Below are 23,536 nucleotides of genomic sequence, written 5' to 3'. Positions count from 1 at the left end.
AGAGGACTAATAGGTGGTAGGGTAATTTTCCTTTTCCCCAATTTTGTTTTATTGTATCTAAGAATATAATGTTGGTAGGCCGTGAATGGCATCACACACTAGTACAGTAGGTGGCGGTGTGTGCACCTAAAAGTTGGATGCGATCCGCCAATCAACTTTCAAAGAAGAAGAAGAAGAAGAAGAAGAAGAAGAAGAAGGTAAAAATATTAAACGTCATCAGCGTGCTGCCAGTTGTTTTTCGACCAGAAGAAGAAATGGCTGCAAGGTTACTGCTCCGATCGTCCATCAGGGCCGCCACAACTTGCCGGGCCGCCCCGGTCCCTATTCTCACCCGCGGCATGGCTGCTGGAGGTGAGTCGGTAATGTTGAGGTTTTGGGCAGAAGCGTCATATTAGACATATGTCATGCCAAGGACAGAGGATGCCAGGCAATGGCGCAAGGCTAGCTATCCAATTTATCATAGCTAGCTAACAGTATAGTACTAGATGGCTATCATAAAATGTTCGTTGTAGCAAAATATATATATTTTTTGTCGTCTGTTTTTGTTCACATGAAGTAGCTAACTGAGCAGATGTACATTTTCCCATGTTCTATATTGAGCTATTTTGTCTTTATAGCGACCTTAGGCAAATATGGTGCATTAGCCTTTAGCTTAGTGTCGACTTTATTATTGAGTGTGGTTAGCGCGAAAGTAGCCCAGTGCTAATTTTGCTAGCTAATTCCAATCACATCAGCTAGCTGACAAGCTAGTTAGCTAAGCTTGTTAGCAAACACTGATGGTTACATGTTTTCAGGCATCCCCACCGACGAGGAGCAGGCCACTGGTCTGGAGAAGATCGTTATGAAGGCTGCCCAACAGGGCGCGGTACGTCAATATTTTGGAATATTTGTTAATATTTTAACGTCAGTTAGCGCAAAATACCTAACGCTAGAACGCTAGCGTTGATGTAGCTCTCGAGAACCCAAGGTCCAGGGTAAGTCAAATCAGTTTAAAATGATTTCTGGTAGATCAAAATAAAAATCACATCACGTTTTTGTACTCATTAAGCAGTTTTGTTCATAATTAAGTAGAATACTTTTGTAATGTAATGTTAAGTTTTAAAGGAACATTCCTATAACAGGTTGAAAATGACTCTGTCGCTACATCCTGTTGACAACAACCTTTGATAAGTAGACCAATGTCAAAACAAAGGTCAGTTTAAATCAATGAATATGCTGAACCAGTTCATGATATATTTAAAACCTAAACATAAAATGTGTTACCTACACATGCATGTGCTACAATAGTCATATTATTGTTTATTTTTTAAAGCACCTTATAAACTGCATTTGCACCAATCCCCCTTGTTTTGCCAAGTGGAAATAAATCACTCATATGAATTAGTATGTGCTGTTGAAACTAACACAACTCAAAAAACACATGGAAACTGGAAATATTGTTTACACCACTCCTTAGAAGACAAACTACTGAAGACAACCAGCTACATTTTGGAGTGATGCATTTTGATACGGGGTGGCCGAAATAAAACACTTATTTGTCAATCACTCGTACGGCTATTGTGTTGAAATCAATATAATGAAGGGGGGGGGGTCAGGTTGCACGTCCTGTTCAAACTAACTACTATAAAACACATGGAATCTGGGAATAATATCTATATCACTGGTTAGAAATGTTAATCCTCACTTTTTGCAAACCTTTGGATTTTAATACCTGTGAGAAATTATATTTTTAAAGTACAAAAGATGCACTTAATGTACCCAGTTTAGCAAAGTTGCACCTGGCTTTAACACAGCCTCCAGCCAAGGTACGACACATCCTCTCACATTGCACTTGTAATTCCATTGGACCATTCAATTCCACGTTTCCGGTCGGAAACAGGTGTTAAGGTGCCTGCGTGCTTCCCAGCCGAAACAGTTCCGAAGGCTTTGTTCATATATTTGGATTACATTTTAATGTTTGTTAGTTTTGGGCTTCGTTGAGGGTTTTTTAGGCAATTTTTTTTTTCTTGAGGCAAGCCGAAATCTACGCCCCTTCGTCATGATTGGGCAACAGTAGGGATTCTTCAGGAAAATGTTCAATTCAATGGAAGACTACTTGTTTTCATGCACATTGAACTTTAGAAATACTGCACCAAACATTTTGGATGTAAAATTGTGTGACTAAGATCTCTGCAAAAACTTCAAATTATTGACAGATTTTGTGAGGTATCTTAAATGAATTCTGACTATTTTTAGGAAGCTAGGGCATCTCAAAATGGACAAACCGTACTATTGTTGCTTTTTGTCTCATTTTTGAATTAAAGGTCTTTTACGGGAGTGTGCGAACACACTCGTTCGCCTAGCTGAATTTGGCTACCCGCCAGCCAAACTGAAGCATGTTTGATGCCTTTACTCAAAACAACTTTGCTAAACTGCATACAGTAAGTTTATCTTTTCTATCTGGAACATTTGTTCTTGTTCATATGAAAGTTAATGGGCAACTCCACCACGTTTCAAACTCATTTTCATGATCTCCATCCAGCACAATACCAGTGTCAACGTATATGTGCAAATTAGGCATTTCTATGTTGAAAAAAATAACATCAGGTAGACTTTAACAGAATTTTTTTTGTTCTTAACCGACTTGCCTAGTTAATCAAATTCTTATTTACAATGACGGCCTACACCGGTGTTAGCAATTGATTTTAATCTTCAATAACACTGACCCCAAAGCAAATCAGGGGGAGAAAATAGATAGATGCTATGCTGAAAAGTTTTTCTCCACAGAACAAAGGACAGGATGCCACTTATGACCCCCCCACCCTAGCCTGGGGTTGACCAATCAGAAGTCCTTGCAGTACAACTGGGCCAATGACCAAATAACAAGTGTCCTGCCCCAGACTCGATGTACAGAATGTAGCTCTGAGTTCAGGAGTGAAATTCCACAGATTCTAAACAGCTGTTGAACTGAAGACCAACTATATACATTGACAATTCCCTATTGACCATTAGTACTATATTTAGTTTTTAGTACTCTTGTCTTTAGTCCTGTCATCCTCTGCGTTGTATTTATCTTAAAAATATTCTCATACCACTAGTTGTGCACTGCCCTAGAGGGCCTCCCAATCACGGTCAGATGTGATACAGCCTGGATTCAAACCAGGGACTGTAGTGACGCCTCTTGCACTGAGATGCAGTGCCTTAGGCCGCTGTACCACTCGGGAGCCCTAATCCTCTAGTAAAAAAAATGTAAAGTGCCTTTCAAGCACTATAAGCTTCACTGTGCCGTGGAGTGCAAAAAGATGGATATCATGTATTTGAAATCTTAGATTTCTTATAGTCCTAAGCAGTGGTGTAGCATGCAGCCCCCGCAAGTGCTCCATTTGGGAGTGGTGGAATTGCTATTTAAAAAAATAAAAATACATTTAAGTTCCAAATGTTTCAAACTATTGGGTGCAAGGTGTATTTAGACAGAGCATTGGGGAAGTGTCAGTGTCGGGACATTTTTCTAATGGGGGGGGAGAAGCAGCACACATCGTGACAACTTGTTACTAGTAGTAGGTAGGCTATATTGATTGTCATTATGGAGACACCTATTTCCAACCCCTTTTCCATAAAACATATTAACATGCTGGAACTGATGTACATCAAGAAATAAAGGCCAACTCTGCAAGGTGACGTCAGAGTGCGCAGCTGAACACTGTATGCTGGAAAACACTTTTTGATTAAAATGAAATGGCTATTAATTAAAGACGAATACCAAACATGTTTTTGCATGAATTCCGCGAGTGCTAGCTGGCTGTACTACATAAACCTGTTGTGGGAAAGACTCATTGTTATCTTTTCGGAAAACTGGTTGCAGTAAAAGCCAACCTGGATACTTAGGAGATCCTGAGGGAAATAGACGAGTACCAACAGCTTTACGCTATGGAGGAACAACATACTCCATCATGGAAAGATCCGACTACCTCACTAAATAACTTTAACCCGACCCCAAAAATAGAAACCTATTCATCTACAGACACGGACAATTTACTTACCGTTGAAGTAGAGGCTACTGCTCTGGCTGGAATTCATGTAACACTAGAAAAGTTGTGAGGAGGTAGCAGGGCTGAAGGGGAGTTTGTTTAGCCAGAGTGAAATTCTCACGCTCCAAGAAGAGAACAAGGCACTCACAGCCAAGGTAAAAATCCACGATTCCAACATGGATTGTCTACTCAGGGAAAACAGGGTGATGGAGTCTCTACTAGACATATAAAGTCGTAGCATGCCTGAAAATATTTTTTTTTCTGGGATTCCTGAGGACGCATCCAATAGTCAAGAGGGCACGATCAGAGAATTCATAATATCCGCCTTGAAACTTCCTATAGAGACTGTAAAACAGGTGACTTTCCACCGAGTACAGACTTGGAGCTCGGAGTGACAAGACCAAGGGTCCACGACCGATCATCGCAAAATTTGAACACTACCAACAAAGGGAGCTGATCAAAATCGGGGGAAGGGAGCTAAAAGGGACACATTCGGTCTCAATGACCAATTTCCATGGGAGATTAACAAACGTAGTAAGAGACTGTTGTCTCTACCGGATACAGAGGGAGAAGGGTAAGCGTGCCTTTCTCATTGTGGACAAACTCTTTATAGAGGGATAGCTATTCCGAGACAGCTCCATAACACCATGCCTGTACTAAATTCTACAGGGACTTCAGGTTATGAAAAAAAAAAGTATCTGAACACTATGAAGTGGATATGAACACACGTACTCAATTACATGCTCGCTTACACATACAAACTTGTACATGCACATACACACTTGATCTCGTTCTCGTCTCACTCCCTTTCTGTTCTCTTCCCTCTTTGTCCAAGTTTTATAATTTAATATGTTTCTTGTTTCTCTATGTACTTGTCTACATGTTCATATGTATACAATAAGCAGTGGGAAGTTGTCAGAATAGGGGCATTGGGGAATAATAACATTGTACGGAATACATTCGTACTGTAGTGAAGCCGTCTGTAGTAATGGAAGGTCTCTTTCATGATCATGTGAAACGCCAATGCTGGGATGTTTTTCAATGATGTTAAAGGTAATTATGATGCAACTGTCGGTGATACGATAGGGATTACAGTTATCATGAATATTAAGGCTATACGCACTACATGTTATACAGACATTTTACTATTTTTTAAACATTTTAGTCATTTTAGCAGACGCTCTTATCCAGATCGACTTACAGTAGTGAATGCATACATTTCATACATTTATTTTTATTTTTTTCCCCCCGTATTGGTCCCCCATGGGAATCGAACCCACAACCCTGGCGTTGCAAACACCATGCTCTACCAACTGAGCCACACGGGACACACACACTCAACCATGCAAATTGGCGGAGTTATTATTTATTTGGACAGCACACAGTCTTACTCTTTTATACAGACATCGTACACACACTCACTAAATCACATCCAATATCATACACATCAATTTTGACCATCATAATACCTCTGATGGCAGTAAATTTACAAGCACTAATTATGGTCAATTTAGACTGAGAATAGTATCTAGTTATGGTAAGGGGGTGAAATAAGTATAGCCAGTTAAAATTGTAACGGTTTAGCAGATTATTAAAAAAGATCAGTCTTTGCGTGGCAAAGGAATATAACATGCTGTTTACAGGAAACTCACTCTACATCCTTAGATGAAGTTGCGTGGAAAAATAAATGGGGTGGTGAAATCATTTTCTGTCATGGACAAAGCATCTCAAAAGGTGTGATTTTAATTAATATCAACAAAAATGTAGATCTGAATGTGCGAATAGTCAGTAATGATATGCAGGGAAGGTGGTTCTTTTTGAATATGAAAGTGGACGAAAAAGAGACTTGGCTCATTAATCTATATGGTCCAAATTAGGATGATCCATACTACTTCGAAAACATAACAATTTATTGAATTTACAGGCAACAAATTATCAAATCATTATGGTAGGAGACTATAACATTGTTAAGTACCACAATGGACTGAAAAGGAAGTCACTCTATAAACTGTCATCACCGTGCCCTTCAGGAAATCACGAATATTATGGACACATTATAAATAGTGGATATTTGGTGACTAAAAAACCCTGACCTAGTGCGTGATAGATGGAGTAGACTTAATCGAGCTAGTTGTCTTGACTACTTTCTTTTCTCTTTCTATTTTGCATCAAAGTTTTAATAGGAGACAGAATGCGATCGGATCATCATCTAATTGGCCTTCACATAACTCTTATAGACTTTCCACGTGGACGGGGATATTGGAAATTGAATCAAAGTTTACTGCAGGACAACATAGTTAGAAATAAGACAAAATAATTTAACTGAATTTTTCCAGTAGAACATAGGTTAAGCAAATCCCCTTATTGTTTGAGATGCCTTTTTAAATGTACCTTCAGACGTTATTCAATTCCATATTCATCAATCATTTAAAAAAAGCAGTTTCTGGCTAAAGAGACAAGACTAACAAGGGAAAGACATTAACTAATAGTACAGGTAGATAGCAATAAAAATGATACTACAGAGATACAAAATAAGTTAGAGGAAAAACAAAAAGAACTTCGTTCTTTGATCTAATGTAATCTATTACAAAAATAAAGCAAACTGGATGGAATAAGGAGAAAATGCACAAAATTATTCCTGAATCTCCAATACAGGAACGCTAATAAAAATAATTTGCAGAAACTCGTTACTGAAGACGGAGTCATCTATGATTCTCCGAATGATATTTTAAGAGGAAGCTAAATATTTTAGGCAGATGTTCTCTCTTCCATCTCATTCTCTCCCACTCAATGAAGATTACGGTAAGGAATTCTTTCCAAATAATATAAAAAATGGAAAATTAACAAATGTACAGAAAGATCAGTGTGAAGGCCAAATTAGAGGGATAACTTTGAGGCCATTAAATCCTTTGTCTGGGAAAACCCCCAGGGCTTGATGGCATGCTGGTAGAGGTATATCAAGCATTTTTTTTATATACTAAAAGCTCCATTTGTTTAGATTTGTTTTAACTACTCCTATAGAAATGGTAGTCTTTCAGGTACTCAGCAGGAAGGTCTGATTTCTCTTTTAAAACAAGAGACTGAGTCTTTATATTTGCCATCTGTTTATCTAAAAAAAAAAATGGAGGCCCCTTACACTTCAATGTTGTGATGCAAAAATACTAGCGAAATGCATAGCACTCAGAATTTTTAAAAGGGTTTTACCAGGTATTGTACATCCTGATCAGACAGGTTTTTTACATGGACGATACATTGGAGATACGACAACTACTAGAAATAATAGAACATCATGAAACATCTAAGACGCCATGCCTGGTATTTATAGCAGATTTTGAAAAGGCATTTGATTAAGTAAGACTGGATTTTATTTATAAATGCCTGGAGTTTTTTCAATTTTGTTGATTCTCTTAGAAAATGGGTAAAAATAATGTATTGCAACCCCAGGTGTAAAATAGTAAATAATGGCTACTTTTCAGAGTTTTGAATTGTCAAGAGGAGTTAAACAAGGGTATCCGCTGTCACCATATCTATTCATTATAACCATCGAAATGCTAGCTATTGAAATCAGATCCAGTAACATTAGAGGATTGGAAATCCAAGGCTTAAAAACAAAGGTGTCCATATGCCGACGACTCACGTCTTTATATTAAGTCCGCAAGCTAGATCCCTGCAATGTCTCATTGAAGATCTAGATAACTTTTCTGGACTAAAACCTAATTATGACAAGTGTACAATATTACGTATTGGATCTTTTAAAAAATACAACTTTTACATTACCCTGCAGTTTACCTATAAAATGGGCTGATGGTGAAGTAGACATACTTGGTATTCATATCACAACAGATATAAATAAGCTCTCCACAATGATTTTTCAATTGAAAATTTGTAAAAATAGACAAGATCCTGCAACCATGGATAGGTAAATACCTGTCTATTTATGGAGAAATTGCCCTGATAACTCCTTAGTCATATCTCAGTTTACCCACTTATGGTGCTGCCTACTCCTGATGATTCGTTTTTCAAATCCTATGAGCAAAACATATTTAGCTTTCTGGGATGCTAAACCATACAAAATAAAGCGTGCCTATCTATATAATGAATATGAATTGGGTGGGTTGAGATTATTAAATATAAAAGCACTAAACCTTTCTCTAAAAGCTTCACTTATTCAAAAGTTTTACTTGAACCCTAAATGGTTCTCAAGTAGATTACTAAGAAAAGCTCATCCATTGTTTAAAAATGGCCTTTGTCTCATGTTCTATTAATTGAAAATGATACTTAGATTATTTTTCAAACAAGCATTGCAGCGCTGGCTACAATTTAAATTTCATCCCCCTTAAACAATAGAACAAATATTATGGCTGAACTCAAATGTGCTGGTTGATAAAATAAATGTATTTATGGGAAAGGGTATTTTTGTTCTTAAATTATATTGGGATGGTAGAGTTATGTCCTTCATGGAGTTACCAGAATTGTATGAGAAGGTCTGCTCAATCCAAGAGTACAACCAATTGATTACAGCATTACCCTAAAAATGGAGGCAGCGGAGGAGGTAGGGAACTGGTCTGTCTGCCCAATATAAAGGCGGAGGAATAAAAATAGCATAAAATGATGTCATGGCTTTAGAAGCTTCTGATAGGCTAATTGACATCATTTGAGTCAATTGGAGGTGTACCTGTGGCTGTATTTCAAGGCCTACCTTCAAAATCAGTGTCTCTTTGCTTGACATCATGGGAAAATCAAAAGAAATCAGCCAAGATCTCAGAAAAAAAAACTATAGACCTCCACAAGTCTGGTTCATCCTTGGGAGCAATTTCCAAACGCCTGAAGGTACCACGTTCATCTGTACAAACAATAGTACGCAAGTATAAACACCATGGGACCACGCAACTGTCATACCACTCAGGAAGGAGATGCGTTCTGTCTCCAAGAGATGAACGTACTTTGGTGCGAGAAGTTCAAATCAATCCCAGAACAACAGCAAAGGACCTTGTGAGGATGCTAGAGGAAACGGGTACAAAAGTATCTATATCCATAGTAAAACGAGTCCTATATCGACACAACATGAAAGGCCGCTCAGCAAGGAAGAAGCCACTGCTCCAAAACAACCATAAAAAAGCCAGACTACGGTTTGCAACTGCACATGGGGGGAAAAAGATTGTACTTTTTGGAGAAATGTCCTCTGGTTTGATGAAACAAAAATAGAACTGTTTGGCCATAATGACCATTACTATGTTTTGGAGGAAAAAGGGGGATGCTTGCAAGCCGAAGAACACCATCCCAACTGTGAAGCACGGGGGTGGCAGCATGATGATGTGGGGGTGCATTTCACAAAATAGATGGCATCATGAGGAAGTAAAATTATGTGAATATATTGAAGCAACATCTCAAGACATCAGTCAGGAAGTTAAAGCTAGGTCGCAAATGGGTCTTCCAAATGGACAATGACCCCAAGCATACTTCCAAAGTTGTGGCAAAATGGCTTAAGGTTAACAAAATTAAGGTATTGGAGTGGCCATCACAAAGTCCTGACCTCAATCCTATAGAAAATGTGTGGGCAGAACTAAAAAAGCATGTGCGAGCAAGGAGGCCTACAAACCTGACTCAGTTACACCAGCTCTGTCTGGAGGAATGGGCCAAAATTCACCCAACTTATTGTGGGAAGCTTGTGGAAGGCTACCTGAAACGTTTGACCCAAGTTAAACAATTTAAAGGCAATGCTACCAAATACTAATTGAGTGTGTGTAAACCTCTGACCCACTGGGAATGTGATGAAATAAATAAGAGCTGAAATAAATCAATCATTCTCTCTACTATTATTCTGACATATCACATTCTTAAAATAAAGTGGTGATCCTAACTGACTGAAGACAGGGAATATTTACTAGGATTAAATGTCAGGAATTGTGGAACTGCATTTAAATGTATTTGGCTAAGGTGTATGTAAACTTGCAACTTCAACTGTATGTGTGTGTTGTGTAGAAATCCGAAGAGGGTGGCCAGCAGAGAGAGATGGGACTGGAGTTACTGTGCGGGAGATGGCATGATGGTCAAAGTAAAAAAAATAAAATTTAAAAAAAAGCATAATAAAAAGTAAGTTTAAATGACAGAGGGGCAGTGTTTTTACAGCTAATGCCGGTTTGCCTGAGGCTGATGCCGTGCAGGTGTTTGTACACACACTCCCATTCAAATACACGGACACATATACGTAATAGTGCCAGACATGCACTCAAACATATACAGTTGGCATTGCTGTTTTGATTTTAGTTGTCCTTGATGTCCTTTTTATTTTTTTTATTCTTTGCATTTCGTTTTTTCCCTCTTTAGTTCATTTTGTTGGTGCATTGGGGGGTTCTTAGAAATGGGGAATGGAATTTTATTTTTTTCTTCTAGGAGTGGGGACTGTGGGGACTGGTCTCGGGTGGTTCAGGGACCGCTATTGGGAAACTGTAGGGGGGGATCTTGGAGGTTTCGGGTTCATGTTTTTTGATGGGAGATCTGTCAACGTGCCCTTGAGCAGGGCATTGACCCTGGATGCTTCTGTGTCGCTCTGAATGGGAGTCTGTTGGATGACTGGTGTGTAGTTGTTGAGCGGCTTCACTGCAAGTATATTGTATGTTTCAGATATTCAGTAAAATAAATTTAAAAAGGCTAAAGGGGACATCCAATGGCGCAATGGAATTTGAGTCATGTATTAAGGGCTTATGTTGCGGTAAAACGGCTGGTATTTTGTCAAGTGTCAGTTTAGCAGCTAGGTCACACTATCAGTTTGACAGTGATCTTAGACTCTCTCTCCTTCTCCCATCTGGCTCTCTGTCTGTCAGCATTTGTCCTGGTCTGATATTTGCCTCCCTTTGGCCAATCTAACCATAACTCTGTTTTCCTGGTGGCCGGTGATTTTAATTGAAGGAAAACTGAAATCTTATTTTTATTTTAGCTAATTTCTACCAGCATGTAACCTGTGCAACTAGCGGCGAAACAAACTCTAGATCACCTTTACTCTACACATAGAGACTCATACAAAGCTCTCGCACGCCATTTGGAAAATCTGACCCTAACTCGATCCTCCTGCTTACAAGCAAAAACTCAAACAGGAATTACCAGTGCAACGCTCAATACAAAAGTGGTCACATGAAGCGGCTGTTAAGCTACAGCGGCTGTCAAGCTACTTTCGCTAACAGACGAATATGGTCTGGGATTCATCTGAAAACATTGAATAGTTTACAAGAAGTCACTGGCTTCATTAACCCTCAAGTCTAAGCTGGGGGGGGATCGTGTTACCAAGGATCGTTTTTAATTTTAAGACCCCTTAAGGTATAAAGATATACATTTTTGGATGAAACATTGAATTTGGCATTACTGCTATTAGCCAATAGAAAAGCACTGAGTAAGTCCCCCAAAAAATCTAAAGGAAGTTTGTTCTGAAGTGTCCTATATCTGAGAGATGTATAAGAAAGATCAGGATGTGTGTGTGTGTGTGTGTGTGTGTGTGTGTGTGTGTGTGTGATTTTTTTTTTTATTATTTTTTTTTTATATATATATGTATTTACCTCCTTAGTTTAGTGCCTAAAATATCTCCTTATATACTTTCATTTTTTTTAACCATCATGAGGTTTGTGGGCATACTAGATCTAAAGTGGTTCAGTGGTGGTCATAACACTTTGTAGGCCAAACCGTTTGGACACTAGACATTTTTGTGAGAAGATCGCTCATGGTCTGATAAACACCGCTCAAGCTCTGCCACCTTTTCACGGGAAAGGGCGATATCAGTGGATGTGGTGGATTGAGATGCAGCCCATGCAAAAACATCTCTAGCTTAACAGACAACCTTTGATGGGGATTTTATTTTACTTAGATTTCCATGGGGCTGTGTAAATTATAGGCTAAGGGTTTAAGTGCATCAACAGTGTCGTCCCCGGTGACCGTACGTACATATCCCAACCAGAAGCCATGGATTACAGGCCACATCTGCCTTGAGCTTAAGTCAAGAGCTGCCGCTTTCAAGTAGAGGGACACTAATCCGACTGCTTAAAAGAAATCCTGCTACGGCCTCCGAGCCATCAAACAGACAGCGTAAACACAGGACTAAGATTGAATCCTACTACGCCGGCTCTGATGCTCGTCAGATGTGGCAGGGCTAGGGCTGTGGCGGTCACACAATTTTGTCAGGCGGTGATTGTCGAGCAAATAACTGCCAGTCTCACGGTAATTGACTGTCAATTAACATAAACATGTTTAGTATCTACTGGCTTCCATGCATAGCCTTCAAGCCACTGACAGACCTTTTTTGGAACTACATTTTTAAAAAGTGTAATAAGTCGGTGTAGAATATTTTACACCATCACAATAAATCCATTATTTTAGACGGGTCTAAAGAAACATAATTTGAAGAAAATGTATATTTCAGAAGAAGAGAATAGCATACTGAGTTGTCCTTATGTTAGGCCCTGATATGGCTATGCCACATGGCTGTCTGCTACGGTAGTTAATTTAGCAGACAAGATTTGCTTAGAATTCCATGGTATACAGTTTTAGTTTATAGTATGAGGAATACAATTGAACATAGCTTAATAAAATAGAAAGGATATCTTCTCCAAACAATTTCAAAGGAAGTGCGCACATGCGGCTATTCTGTGTTGAGCTGCGCACCATCACGCTCATTCACAATTTGACAAGCACTTGATAATATTTTCACCGGCCCTTGAATTTCCCGGCGGCATCCCCCTTGTGTGACCGTAATGCCCCCTAAAAAATCCATGCCTTTTGGGCCTTGGGCTGAAAATAATTGTAATTCCCGGCTGCTGTGCTCCGAAGCCCCTCGCTCACTCAAATGTAGCCAATGCATTTCAACTAATAAGTACGCTACAATTCAATTCCGATGCACATATTGAAGATGTTAGAGGCTTCCATATTTAGCCTAATTTTCATCAGCCAACAAGATGAGTAGGCCTAACGAAAAGCAAAAGCCTATGTCAATCTACTATCCCTAATAGTACAAAAGTTGATCTATGCTATTAGTCAACTGTTCTTCTGTGCAATAAATAAATATTCCAAACATACTCTGCGACGGTTGTGGGATGCGATATATCCCAAGTTAATAAAACCACTCGCATCAATCTTTTAAAAGCAATGAGGCTGACGCAACAGCTCAGAACATTTAGCTTAAAATGTTGATAAGCTATTATGTGATTTCTTCACATTTTAAGCGCAGCAATGCGCACATGTCAGTAGGCTATAAGCGCGACTGTTCCAAAATCCAATCAATTAGCGGGAAAACACTTCTCGAAAATGAAGGCGAATGCGATTTATGCATGTAATGCTTTATTAAAACGGTGCGTATTTATGGTGACCAACATCTTCCCCAAACTTAACTCATGCGCAGCCTATGTATGCCTATTAGACTCCACCGGTTATAAAGCAGACTAATGTGCTTAAATTTAAGGAGCTATTTGGCCACTTTAGTTGTGATAAACCTTATCAAAACATAGGCCTTTGGGCTAGGCTACATGAGGTGTGCGACTCTGATTTGAAAAAATTGCAAAAAAAGGCATTTACTATTCCTTGCCTTACTGCACAAGCTGGGTATCATTCACAAGTGATAATACATGATCCATGTGATAGGCTAATATTGTCACCCATCAAACTGTTCTTAATTTAATGTCTTTGCATAGACTAGATAAGTGTGAAATTAGTTTAGATTTAGAATGGACCATTATGCTCCTGTCTTGGAACAGGGGCATGAGAAGGAAAAAACATGTCAACTATGCACTAAGTGCATCAATACCGAATTGATGCTTTTCCCATGGTTCATTTTCATGCCATCCAGGTAGGTTATACTCCTGTTGTAAAGCGAAGTGATGTGCTTAATATTAGGAAAATATTAGGAGGTGACGTAATCATCGATCGAGACAGATTCTTCCCATTATTTCCTTGTCAATTCCATCAACTCTTTTCTCACACAATTGCATAGCCTATAAATGTTTTACAACATGAGCTCATGGGCGGTCATGAAGTGATTGATTAGATTTTCAATTACATTTGTATTGATGTCAGTGATTAGAGGGCAAATGGAGTGCTGAGTACCAGGCAGTTGGCAATGACCATCAGCAGCATTAGAGCTTGGAGAAGCCTAATTACCGTGACTAAACAGTCACGTGGAATTTGACTGCCATCATGACTTGTGACCGCCAGTGGGGTGGTAATACAGTCACCGTAACTGCCCTAGGCAGGGCTTGCAAACTATCAGAGATTACAAAGGGAAATCGAGCTGCCCAGTGACATTAGCAGAGCCGCCGATATGTGATTTTTGGGACCGATACTGATATTTAGGGAAGCAAAAGTTACCTCTATACAGTGCCTTCAGAAAGTATTCGCACCCCTTGACTTTTTCAACCTTTTTGTTACAGCCTGAATTTAAAATGTATCAAATGTATATTGTCACTGACCTACACACACTGCCCCATAATCAGTGGAATTGTTTTTTTAGAAACTAAATACAAAACAATTCAGCTGAAATTTCTTGTTAAGTATTCAGCCCCTTATGTTAAGCCTAAATAACTTCAGAAGAGAAAGTTGCATGTTTGCAACAACAAAAAATTGCATGGAGTAACTGTGCTGTAATGGTGTTTTAACCAGATTTTTTTTTTTTGAATGACTACCCTATCTCTACACCCCACATACAATCTCTAAGGTCCCTCCCTGCTAAATTGTAATTATTTCACCACTATGGCCTATTTATTGCCTTACCTCACCTCCCTGATCTTACTACATTTGCACACACTGTATATAGATTTTTCTATTGTGTTATTGACTATACGTTTGTTTATCCCATGTGTAACTCTGTTTACTGAGTACAACTCATCATATTTTCAAGCTGCATCATGTTATGGGTATGCTTGTAATTGTTAAGGATGTGTTTTTTGCTAAAAAATAGACAAAATCCTAGAGGGAACCTGGTTCAGTCTGCTTTCCACCAGACACTGGGAGATTAATTCACCTTTCAGCAGGACAATGACCTAAAACACAAGGCTAAGTCTACACTGAAGTTGCTTACCAAGAAGACCGTGAATGTTCCTGAGTGGCTGACAGTTGACTTAAATCTACTTGAAAATATGTCAAGACCTGAAAAATGGTTGTCTAGCAATGATCAACAACTAATTTGGCTGTCACGTTCTTGGAAAAGAGCGGACCAAGGCGCAGCGTGAGTATAGTTCCGCATATTTATTTAAGTGAAACTAACAAAACAAAACTTACAAAGACCGTGAGGATGTAGTGCCTAAACACACTAACAATCAATATCCCACAAAACACAGGTGGGGAAATAACTACCTAAATATGATCCCCAATCAGAGGCAACGATAGACAGCTGCCTCTAATTGGACGAAATATTAGCACCAACATAGAAATAAACATACTAGATCACGCCCTGACCTACTACACCATAGAGAACCAAGGGCTTTCTATGGTCAGGGCGTGACATTGGCAGAACTTTAAGAATAATGGGATATGTTGCACAATCCAGGTGTGGAAAGCTCTTGGAGACTTTCCCAGAAAGACTCACAGCTGTAATCACTGCCAAAGGTACTTCTACAAAGTATTGAATCAGGGGTGTGAATATTTTCTAAAGACAGTCATTTGAAAGGTAATTTCATGACCTTTCAGAACCACTTGTCAAACAAAGTTAAAAAATGTATCAAGTGTTTCTGTTAAACATTTTATATGGGTAATTCTGATATGTACACTAGAGGTCAAAGTTCTGTGGACCTGAACATTCTAAAAATGTGTGATTTAACTGTGACTCTCTAATCATTCCAATGAGATAGATAGGTATATTTAAAGGGTATAAGTGAGCAATAACTTGTTGTAAACTGACATTGTTTGTCATAGGGTAAAATCTCTATGGGGGAAAAATGAATGGGATGGAGGGATGAAAGAAAGTGATAACACATAGAAAGCTACCATTGCTACACTGCTATCACACATTTTTCAACTCTAGGGACATAGACCTTAAAGCAGCAATCAGTATTTGAAACAATGCGGTTTAAAAAGCTGAGTGATGGGCCTGGAGAAATGTAACCACTCAACTTCATAGATCTAGGGATGCAAGGACTGACCATCCAAGATATCTGAATTGTTGTTTTAAGCATGATTTGAGGCTATATAGGCCTAGTGTTGGTTTACAATGGAGTAAAAGCTTATGTTTCGGGTTCTGATGGGGTACGACAGCTGAACTACGCTCAGGTGTTTAGTTATATTCTTCAGAAATCAATGGGTAATTATCACACATTTTATAAGTAAGAAAATGGATGTAGCAACTGCAGATTGCCCCCCTCCCCTCTGCAACTGGATCCTGGACATCCTGATAGACCGCCCCCAGGTGGTGAGGGTAGGCAGCTACGCTGACCCTCAACATAGGGCCCCCTCAGGTGTGCGTGCTTAGTCCCCCCTCCTTGGTTCACCCACGACTGCATGGCAATGCACGACTCCAACACTTAAGTTTGCTGACGACACGACGTGATAGACCTGATCACCGACGAGATGGCCTATAGGGAGGAGGTCCGTGACCTGGCATTGTGGTGCCAGGACATATACCTCTCCCTCAATGTCAGCAATACAAAGGAGCTGATCGTGACTACAGGAAATGGATGGCCGAGCACGCCCCCATCCACATCGAGGCTGTAGTTGTGCATGTTGAGAGATTCAAGTTCCTCGGTGTCCACATCACTGCCAGCTGATGAAGCGTGATTCCTTACACCAGAGAACAAGTTTCCACTACTCCAGAGTCCAAAGGCAGTGAGTTTTACACCACTCCAGCCGACGCTTGGCATTGCGCATGGTGATCTTGTGCGTGCGGCTGCTCGGCCATGGAAACCCATTTCATGAAGCTCCCGACAAGCGGTTCTTGTGCTGACGTTACTTCCAGAGGCAATTTGGAACTCGGTAGTGAGTGTTGCAACCAAGGACAGATTTTTACGCTCTTCAGCGCTCAGCGGTCCCCTTCTATAACTTTGTGGCTGAGCCATTTTTGCTCCTAGACGTGGAAGTGGAAGGAGCCATTTTTGCTCCTTCCACTTCACAATAACACTTACAGTTGACTGGGAAGCTCTAGCAGGGCAGATATTTGACAAACTGACTTGTTGGAAAGGTGGCATCCTATGACGGTGCCATGTTGAAAGTCACTGAGCTCTTCAGTAAGGCCATTCTACGGTCAAAGTTTGTCCTATGGAGATTGGGTGGCTGTGTGCTTGATTTTTTTTTTTATACACCTGTCAGCAACGGGTGTGGCTGAAATAGCCGAATCCACTAGTTTGAAGGGGTGGCCACATACTTTTGTATCTACCTTGATTACCTCGGACCCCTGCACATTCACTTTGTACTGGTACCCTGTGTGTGTATATAGCTAAGTTATCGTTACTTATTGTGTATTTATTCCTCTTATTTTTCTCTCTGCATTGAGAAGGGACGGTAATTAAGCATTTCACTGTTAGTCTACACCTGTTGTTTTACGAAGCGTGTGATTTGATGTTAGCCAAGTAACTTAGCTAGGATCATTACAAGGTTTCTTAGTGGGCTTTGCCCTTATTGTAGTTCACTCTCTCATACTGTTTAAGTCTATTACTGAACCTGCCTTGTTTGAATTCCTTCCAGGACCCCTACAGCATGCTGAAACCCAAGGAGTATGCTGGCTCCAAGGCTGACCCTCATCTGGTGCCCTCCATCACCACAAAGAGGATTGTGGGCTGTGTCTGTACGTGACTGGCTTCATATTAGTCTTGCAACAGCTGTCTGGTAGCTTTGTGTTGCCAGAAGCCATACCACTCTCATTTGTCTTGGCTGTCTGACTGTTGTAGTCTCTGCTCATATCTAATCTCTCCTTCAAACACTCTCTCTGCCTCTCCTCTCCCCCCTCTCTCCATCTCTAGGTGAGGAGGATAACACGGCAGTGGTGTGGTTCTGGCTCCATCAGGGCGAGGCTCAGCGCTGTCCCTCCTGTGGCTCCCACTACAAACTGGTGCCCCACGAGCTGCCACACTAAAATATATACACCCTCTCTCTATCTATTATATACATACACACCCATTCCCTTACATTCACTCTGAAAGATTCCAGCTTCTTTAGAATGGGGTGAGGTGGGGTTAGACAGTGATGTCAGAAATCACAATGCTCTTTCAGCAAGTGTATTTGCACTGAGAGTAGGGGTTTCTAAATTAGAATGTTGTGCACTTTCTGGTTTCCTTTTATGATTTATTTGCTGTCCAATTCTTCTTTATCTCATCCTAAAGTCTACTTGATAATCTGACTTCCTAACCTCAATGTCGGTCTGTGCTTACACCACCAATTATTGTTTTAAACGTACCAAAGGCCTAGGCTTTACGGTGTGGGACACAATGCTATTTTTCAAGCAATTATATTCAAACAGCAGTTTACGTTGACGTATGTACTGTACAATGTTACACTTGGTCCAGTGACCCCTCTTATCAAACCAATAAAGTCTTTAACTCCTAAACTCCTCTTGCTTTTTCAGTGGTGAAGTGTAGATTGTGGTGATGGCGGGCGTCTTTGATCTGGGAGACCGGACCTTTTTTTGTTGTTGACAGACTCCCTTGTGGTGGGTTCTGTTCTGTGTATATGTACCGCAGTTTTGTAAGTCTCTCTATGACTTGCTTCTGCTACATGTGGCCAGTCACCAACAGAGGGTGACATTTACCATCAGATGATCCCAGTTCTGTGCTTCCCTGCAGATGTTCCACATTCATCCTATATAATGAGTACGGTTACATGCACACAATACGATTTGTAGGTAGATTAATATAATGACTTGATTTTTAAAATGTTCACATACTGTGCAAGAAGAACAATTTCCCTAATAATCGTGTTTACATGGACACATTAAGTCAGGCTACCTGGTGGGACTTTGATGAATGCAGAAAATCGCCACTCAAAATAAAGGTTCTACTTGACCAACCGTGTTATTTTGGGGATTTCCATCTAGAAGCGAAAGAAACGCACACCTATTTAGGCGAGGTGCTGGTTAGCGGAGTAGAACACTTGACAAATTAAAGGAGAGACGCACACTCTAGGAGCTCAGAAGCAATAATGTAATAACCTAATATCCAACGTTTAGATATACCCTGATGAAGACAGCTTGTCTAATGACAAACACTGCGGGGTGACTAGTTTATATAGTGTCAAAGGACACATACAAGGGTCAAATCATGGCTGGGTGTGGCCTGAGAATTGGTTAATTCTCATATTAAGATGCCATACAAAAAAACAAATGGATAGCATATGATCAATACAAATTGGCTACATAGGCCTGCAAAATCACAAGAATGGCTTCAGATCAAAATCTACGTTGAGACCGAAGGGAGCAAAGGTCTTTTAAATTAAAGATCCCGGCATCCTCTCGTTTTAACAATAAATTGTCGAGGTCACCCCCTCTCCTAGGGAGGGTGACATGTTCGATGCCGATAGAACGTAGGAACAAAATCGAGCGGTTTGCTTCCAAAAAGTGGGCCGCAACTGGGTAAGGCGAGTTTTTGCAACTAATGGTGCCATTTTTAGGAGTTCGGACATACAGTTTGTGTGAACTACTAAGTTGCATACTCTCTGTGGTTTTGAACTCGCGTCACTCGTGTTAGAGGGAGGCTCGCTATAGTCGGCTGGTGCTATTACATGCACAGACAGAATACACTGCTGAAACGGCGATTTTAAAGTGTTTGCATGTAATCATTCAAAATTGCCCTGAAAACCAGGTTTTAATCAGCGTATGCTTACTTCGATTATGACCCATGTGACGATTTTAAGATAAGCAAAGTAAGGCGTTTACATGACTAATGTCATGCTCTGCCTACCGCCCTAAGCAGTTTAATATGAATTTGTGAACCGTACCGACTCCTTCAGGAACTGGCAGATTGCTATCATAAAAAAACGACTTCTGCCTAGTTATTCCTGAGGATCTTGAGTGAGTCATTCAGCTGGTTAGTTTGGAAACTGCTGTTTGAAGCACATCTACATCTCAATCTGACTCCACAACTTCTGTATCGGACCGAACATCAGAATGTCTTAGTTTTGTGTGATTCCATTCTCACAGTAGGCCTACAGTATGTTGATACGGATGTCTTCCCACAAGATGGTGGGAAATATGAGGATTCTTTGACCCACCGTTTTTCTTCAAATGACACCTAATTCGCTATAGTGCACTAATATTAAATGACCCCATTCCCCATATAGTGCACTAAGTGGAGGGGCAATAGCCTAGGTTTAGGTTGACAGTGGAGATTAGGCAGGGCTATAATCCCCTGTAGCCTAATGAAGTTGTGTTTCCATGGCTACTGGAAGGAAAGGATGGTGATGCCCAATTATCCATCGTGTTTTTGGGGTTTTTTTCCCCTGTGTATTTGGGACTCATTCCTTTTCCTTCTATATTGCCGTCTCCTCTACCCATTACCATTCTTTCACTTAGAGAGGAGAGGATAAGGGGGAGGGGGAGGAAGAGAGAACAGTCACATCCTACAGGCCTGACAAATGCCTGACTTGAGCAGGGTGAGCTGGGAAATGATTTATACTGCAGGAAAAGGGGTAGGAAGGGTGTAGAGGAAGGGGGATATGATGAGTGACAAAGGAGAGGGTGAATGCCATAGAGAGGAGAAGAGGTAGATGGAAAGGGGAGGCAGAAAGGCTAAGTGTTTAGGGAGGAGAACCTAGGAGGATTACATCAACTGTGCTGACTTTAAGCTGCAGAGTTGTTACTTTTTGTCTACTACTGCTGAGCCACAGCTCTCCTGTCTTTCTCTGAGACACGGAGGTCTGATTTGGAGGGAACTGTCCTACCTTCAGGCTGCTGCTGGCATGGTCTTCTCTCCTAGAGGTCCAGGGTGTCTTACCCTGTCTTTGTCATGGGCATGTCTGTTGTGAGAGTCCCCGTCAGCTCCAGCATCGGGCTACTAGGGTCAGATCAGCCGGATGGGTCTGAGACCATAAGACCTTCCTGACCCTGCTGTATGTTTGTGTTAGTTAGAAAAATGAATTTAAGTATCACTCCAGATTTTATTTTCAAACCACATTGTGGACAACTCAAATTGAGTTTTGAGACACTAAAAACAATCATGGTACAAGCGTCATCTATAATACATGACATCTATGCATAAACAAAGTACAGTGGATAAAAGGACGATAGGATGGCTTTGGCGCAGGCATTTACACTAAGGCATGAGCTTCAGTTTCAATGGAACCATCGTTACATAAAGTACAAACGCGTTAATCTAGGGGAGTGTTTGTGCATCAACCAGACTCAAGCGAGAGGGGCCACTCCACATCTACATTTTGCAAAAGAGCTTCGATATTGCTGGGATAAAACGGTAAGTACATAAGGTTATATCCCCAAAGTGCATTTAAAAAGGCAGTAGGTGTGCAGTTTGTTACTTTCAGGTACATTTAGCAGTTACCACTTTAGTTCATTGCACTCTAAAAGTGCTCATTCAAAAGCATTACTGTCACTTCTAGGATATACTCTATCAGTGAGCTGAGTCATGGTTAGAGTTTTAAAAAGGCTTTGGCGTGGTGTATATAAATACACCTTTACGTAGATGCTCATTTGGAATGCTGCAAAATCTCGACCAATTAAAGGAAAATGCATAGCCACTGGTGATGCAATATAGTTTAAGCCCATATCGCCTTGAATAGTAGCATGAATAGTGCATTCTGAAAGTATTCAGACCCCTTGACTTTTTCCACATTTTGTTACATTAAAGCCTTGTTCTAAAATGGATTACAAAGTTTTTTACCCCACCTCATCAATCTACACACAATACCCCATAATGACAAAGCAAAAACAGGTTTAGAATCTTAAAAAAGATATTATAATAATGCCAATGTATGCTTGTCCCAACCAAGCACCTGAGCTAACTGGCTAAAGTTGGCTAGCTGGCTAGCTAGCTACTTTCAGACACAAATGAGAGAACACCTCATGCTGACCATTTTACTCACCGTAGCAGAGCTGGTTAGGCTGTTTACATGTTATCTAGAGCTTTCTTGACTAACTAAAAACTTAGCAAAAAAAGAAACGTCCTCTCACTGTCAACTGCATTTCTTTTCGGCAAGCTTAACGTGTAAATATTTGTATGAACATAAGATTCAACAACTGAGACATAAGTTCCACAGACATGTGACTAACAGAAATGGAATAATGTGTCCCTGAACAAAGGGGGGTCAAAATCAAAAGTAACAGTCAGTATCTGGTGTGGCCACCAGTTGCATTAAGTACTGCAGTGCATCTCCACCTCATGGACTGCACCAGATTTGCCAGTTCTTGCTGTGAGATGTTACCCCACTCTTCCACCAAGGCACCTGCAAGTTCCCGGACATTTCTGGGGCAAATGGCCCTAGCCCTCACCTTCTGATCCAACAGGTCCCAGACGTGCTCAATAGGATTGAGATCCGGGCTCTTCGCTGGCCATGGCAGAACACTGACATTCCTGTCTTGCAGGAAATCACGCACAGAACGAGCAGTATGGCTGGTGGCATTGTCATGCTGGAGGGTCATGTCAGGATGAGCCTGCAGGAAGGATACCACATGGAGGAGGATGTCTTCCCTGTAATGCACAGCGTTAAGATTGCCTGCAATGACGACAAGCTCAGTCCGATGATGCTGTGACACCACCCCAGACGAATGACGGACCCTCCACCTCCAAATCGATCCCGCTCCAGAGTACAGGCCTCGGTGTAACACTCATTCCTTCGACGATAAACGTGAATCCGACTATCACCCCTGGTGAGACAAAACTGCGACTCTGCAGCAGACGCTCTCTACTTGGACCTTCCAGCACAGCACATTGTCGTTGTGTACACCCAGGTACTTGGGGTCAAACACCATTAAGATTGAGATGGTTTTCATCACACCACTTGGCTAACTTTTGAATCTCTGACCTGTACACAGTAGTTTCAGCATCTTTATACATCAGACCAAAAATGGCGGTATCATCAGAAAAGTTGACAATATAATTATCAGGATTACTCTAGTGCATTCGTTTGTGTACAGTGTGAATAAAATTGGTGAACTCACACAACCCTGTGGGGCCCCTGTGCTAATGTATCTAGCCTCAGAGGGTACTGTTAACTCTAACCTGCTGAGTACAGCTAGTCAGAAATGAGTGGTACCACCTTATGCATAGGGGTTGACGCCCATCCGCTTTAACTGGCTGAATAGGACGTGGCTGTATTGAACGCTGAAATCAATAAATAACAGTCTAGCATAAGCCTTGGGGTTTTCCAGATGCTTAACAATGAGATGCACTATGGTGTTGATTGCATCATGAGTCTCATGACTTCACTTATAGACCCTTAATCAATTTGCTAAACACGGTTCACATCTGAACGAAGCTCGCACACCATTATCTTTTCAAAACACTTGGCGTCAGGGCAACAGGTCTAGTCATAATTTTTTTGGACAAAGCTTTTTGGGGACTGGAGTGATAAGGGCCTTTTTCCACAGAGATGGGACAGTATGGGAGTCTACAGACCTCTGAAAG

General features: G+C 40.6%; 1 protein-coding gene across 1 annotated transcript; it reads left to right on the top strand.

Moving 5' to 3' along the window:
- The first annotated feature begins 122 nt into the window (after positions 1–122).
- cox5ba (cytochrome c oxidase subunit 5Ba) lies at positions 123–18,513 on the top strand. The gene is made up of 4 exons (XM_029769005.1): positions 123–351; positions 795–865; positions 17,655–17,754; positions 17,930–18,513. The coding sequence occupies exons 1-4, from the start codon at positions 138–140 to the stop codon at positions 18,040–18,042; spliced, it is 498 nt and encodes a 165-aa protein (XP_029624865.1). The 5' UTR covers positions 123–137; the 3' UTR covers positions 18,043–18,513.
- The last annotated feature ends 5,023 nt before the right edge of the window (positions 18,514–23,536 follow it).

Source organism: Salmo trutta, chromosome 12 (genome assembly GCF_901001165.1).
Source record: "Salmo trutta chromosome 12, fSalTru1.1, whole genome shotgun sequence".
Taxonomy (NCBI): domain Eukaryota; kingdom Metazoa; phylum Chordata; class Actinopteri; order Salmoniformes; family Salmonidae; genus Salmo; species Salmo trutta.
This window is presented reverse-complemented; position numbering and strand designations above follow the sequence as displayed.

Bases quoted from the DNA above. Each gene is read 5' to 3' on its own strand.
- cox5ba (XM_029769005.1), top strand. From the start codon at position 138: ATGCGATCCGCCAATCAACTTTCAAAGAAGAAGAAGAAGAAGAAGAAG. The intron at 352-794 runs GTGAGTCGGTAA...ACATGTTTTCAG, and splicing joins CCGCGGCATGGCTGCTGGAG to GCATCCCCACCGACGAGGAG. The intron at 17,755-17,929 runs GTACGTGACTGG...CTCCATCTCTAG, and splicing joins GAGGATTGTGGGCTGTGTCT to GTGAGGAGGATAACACGGCA.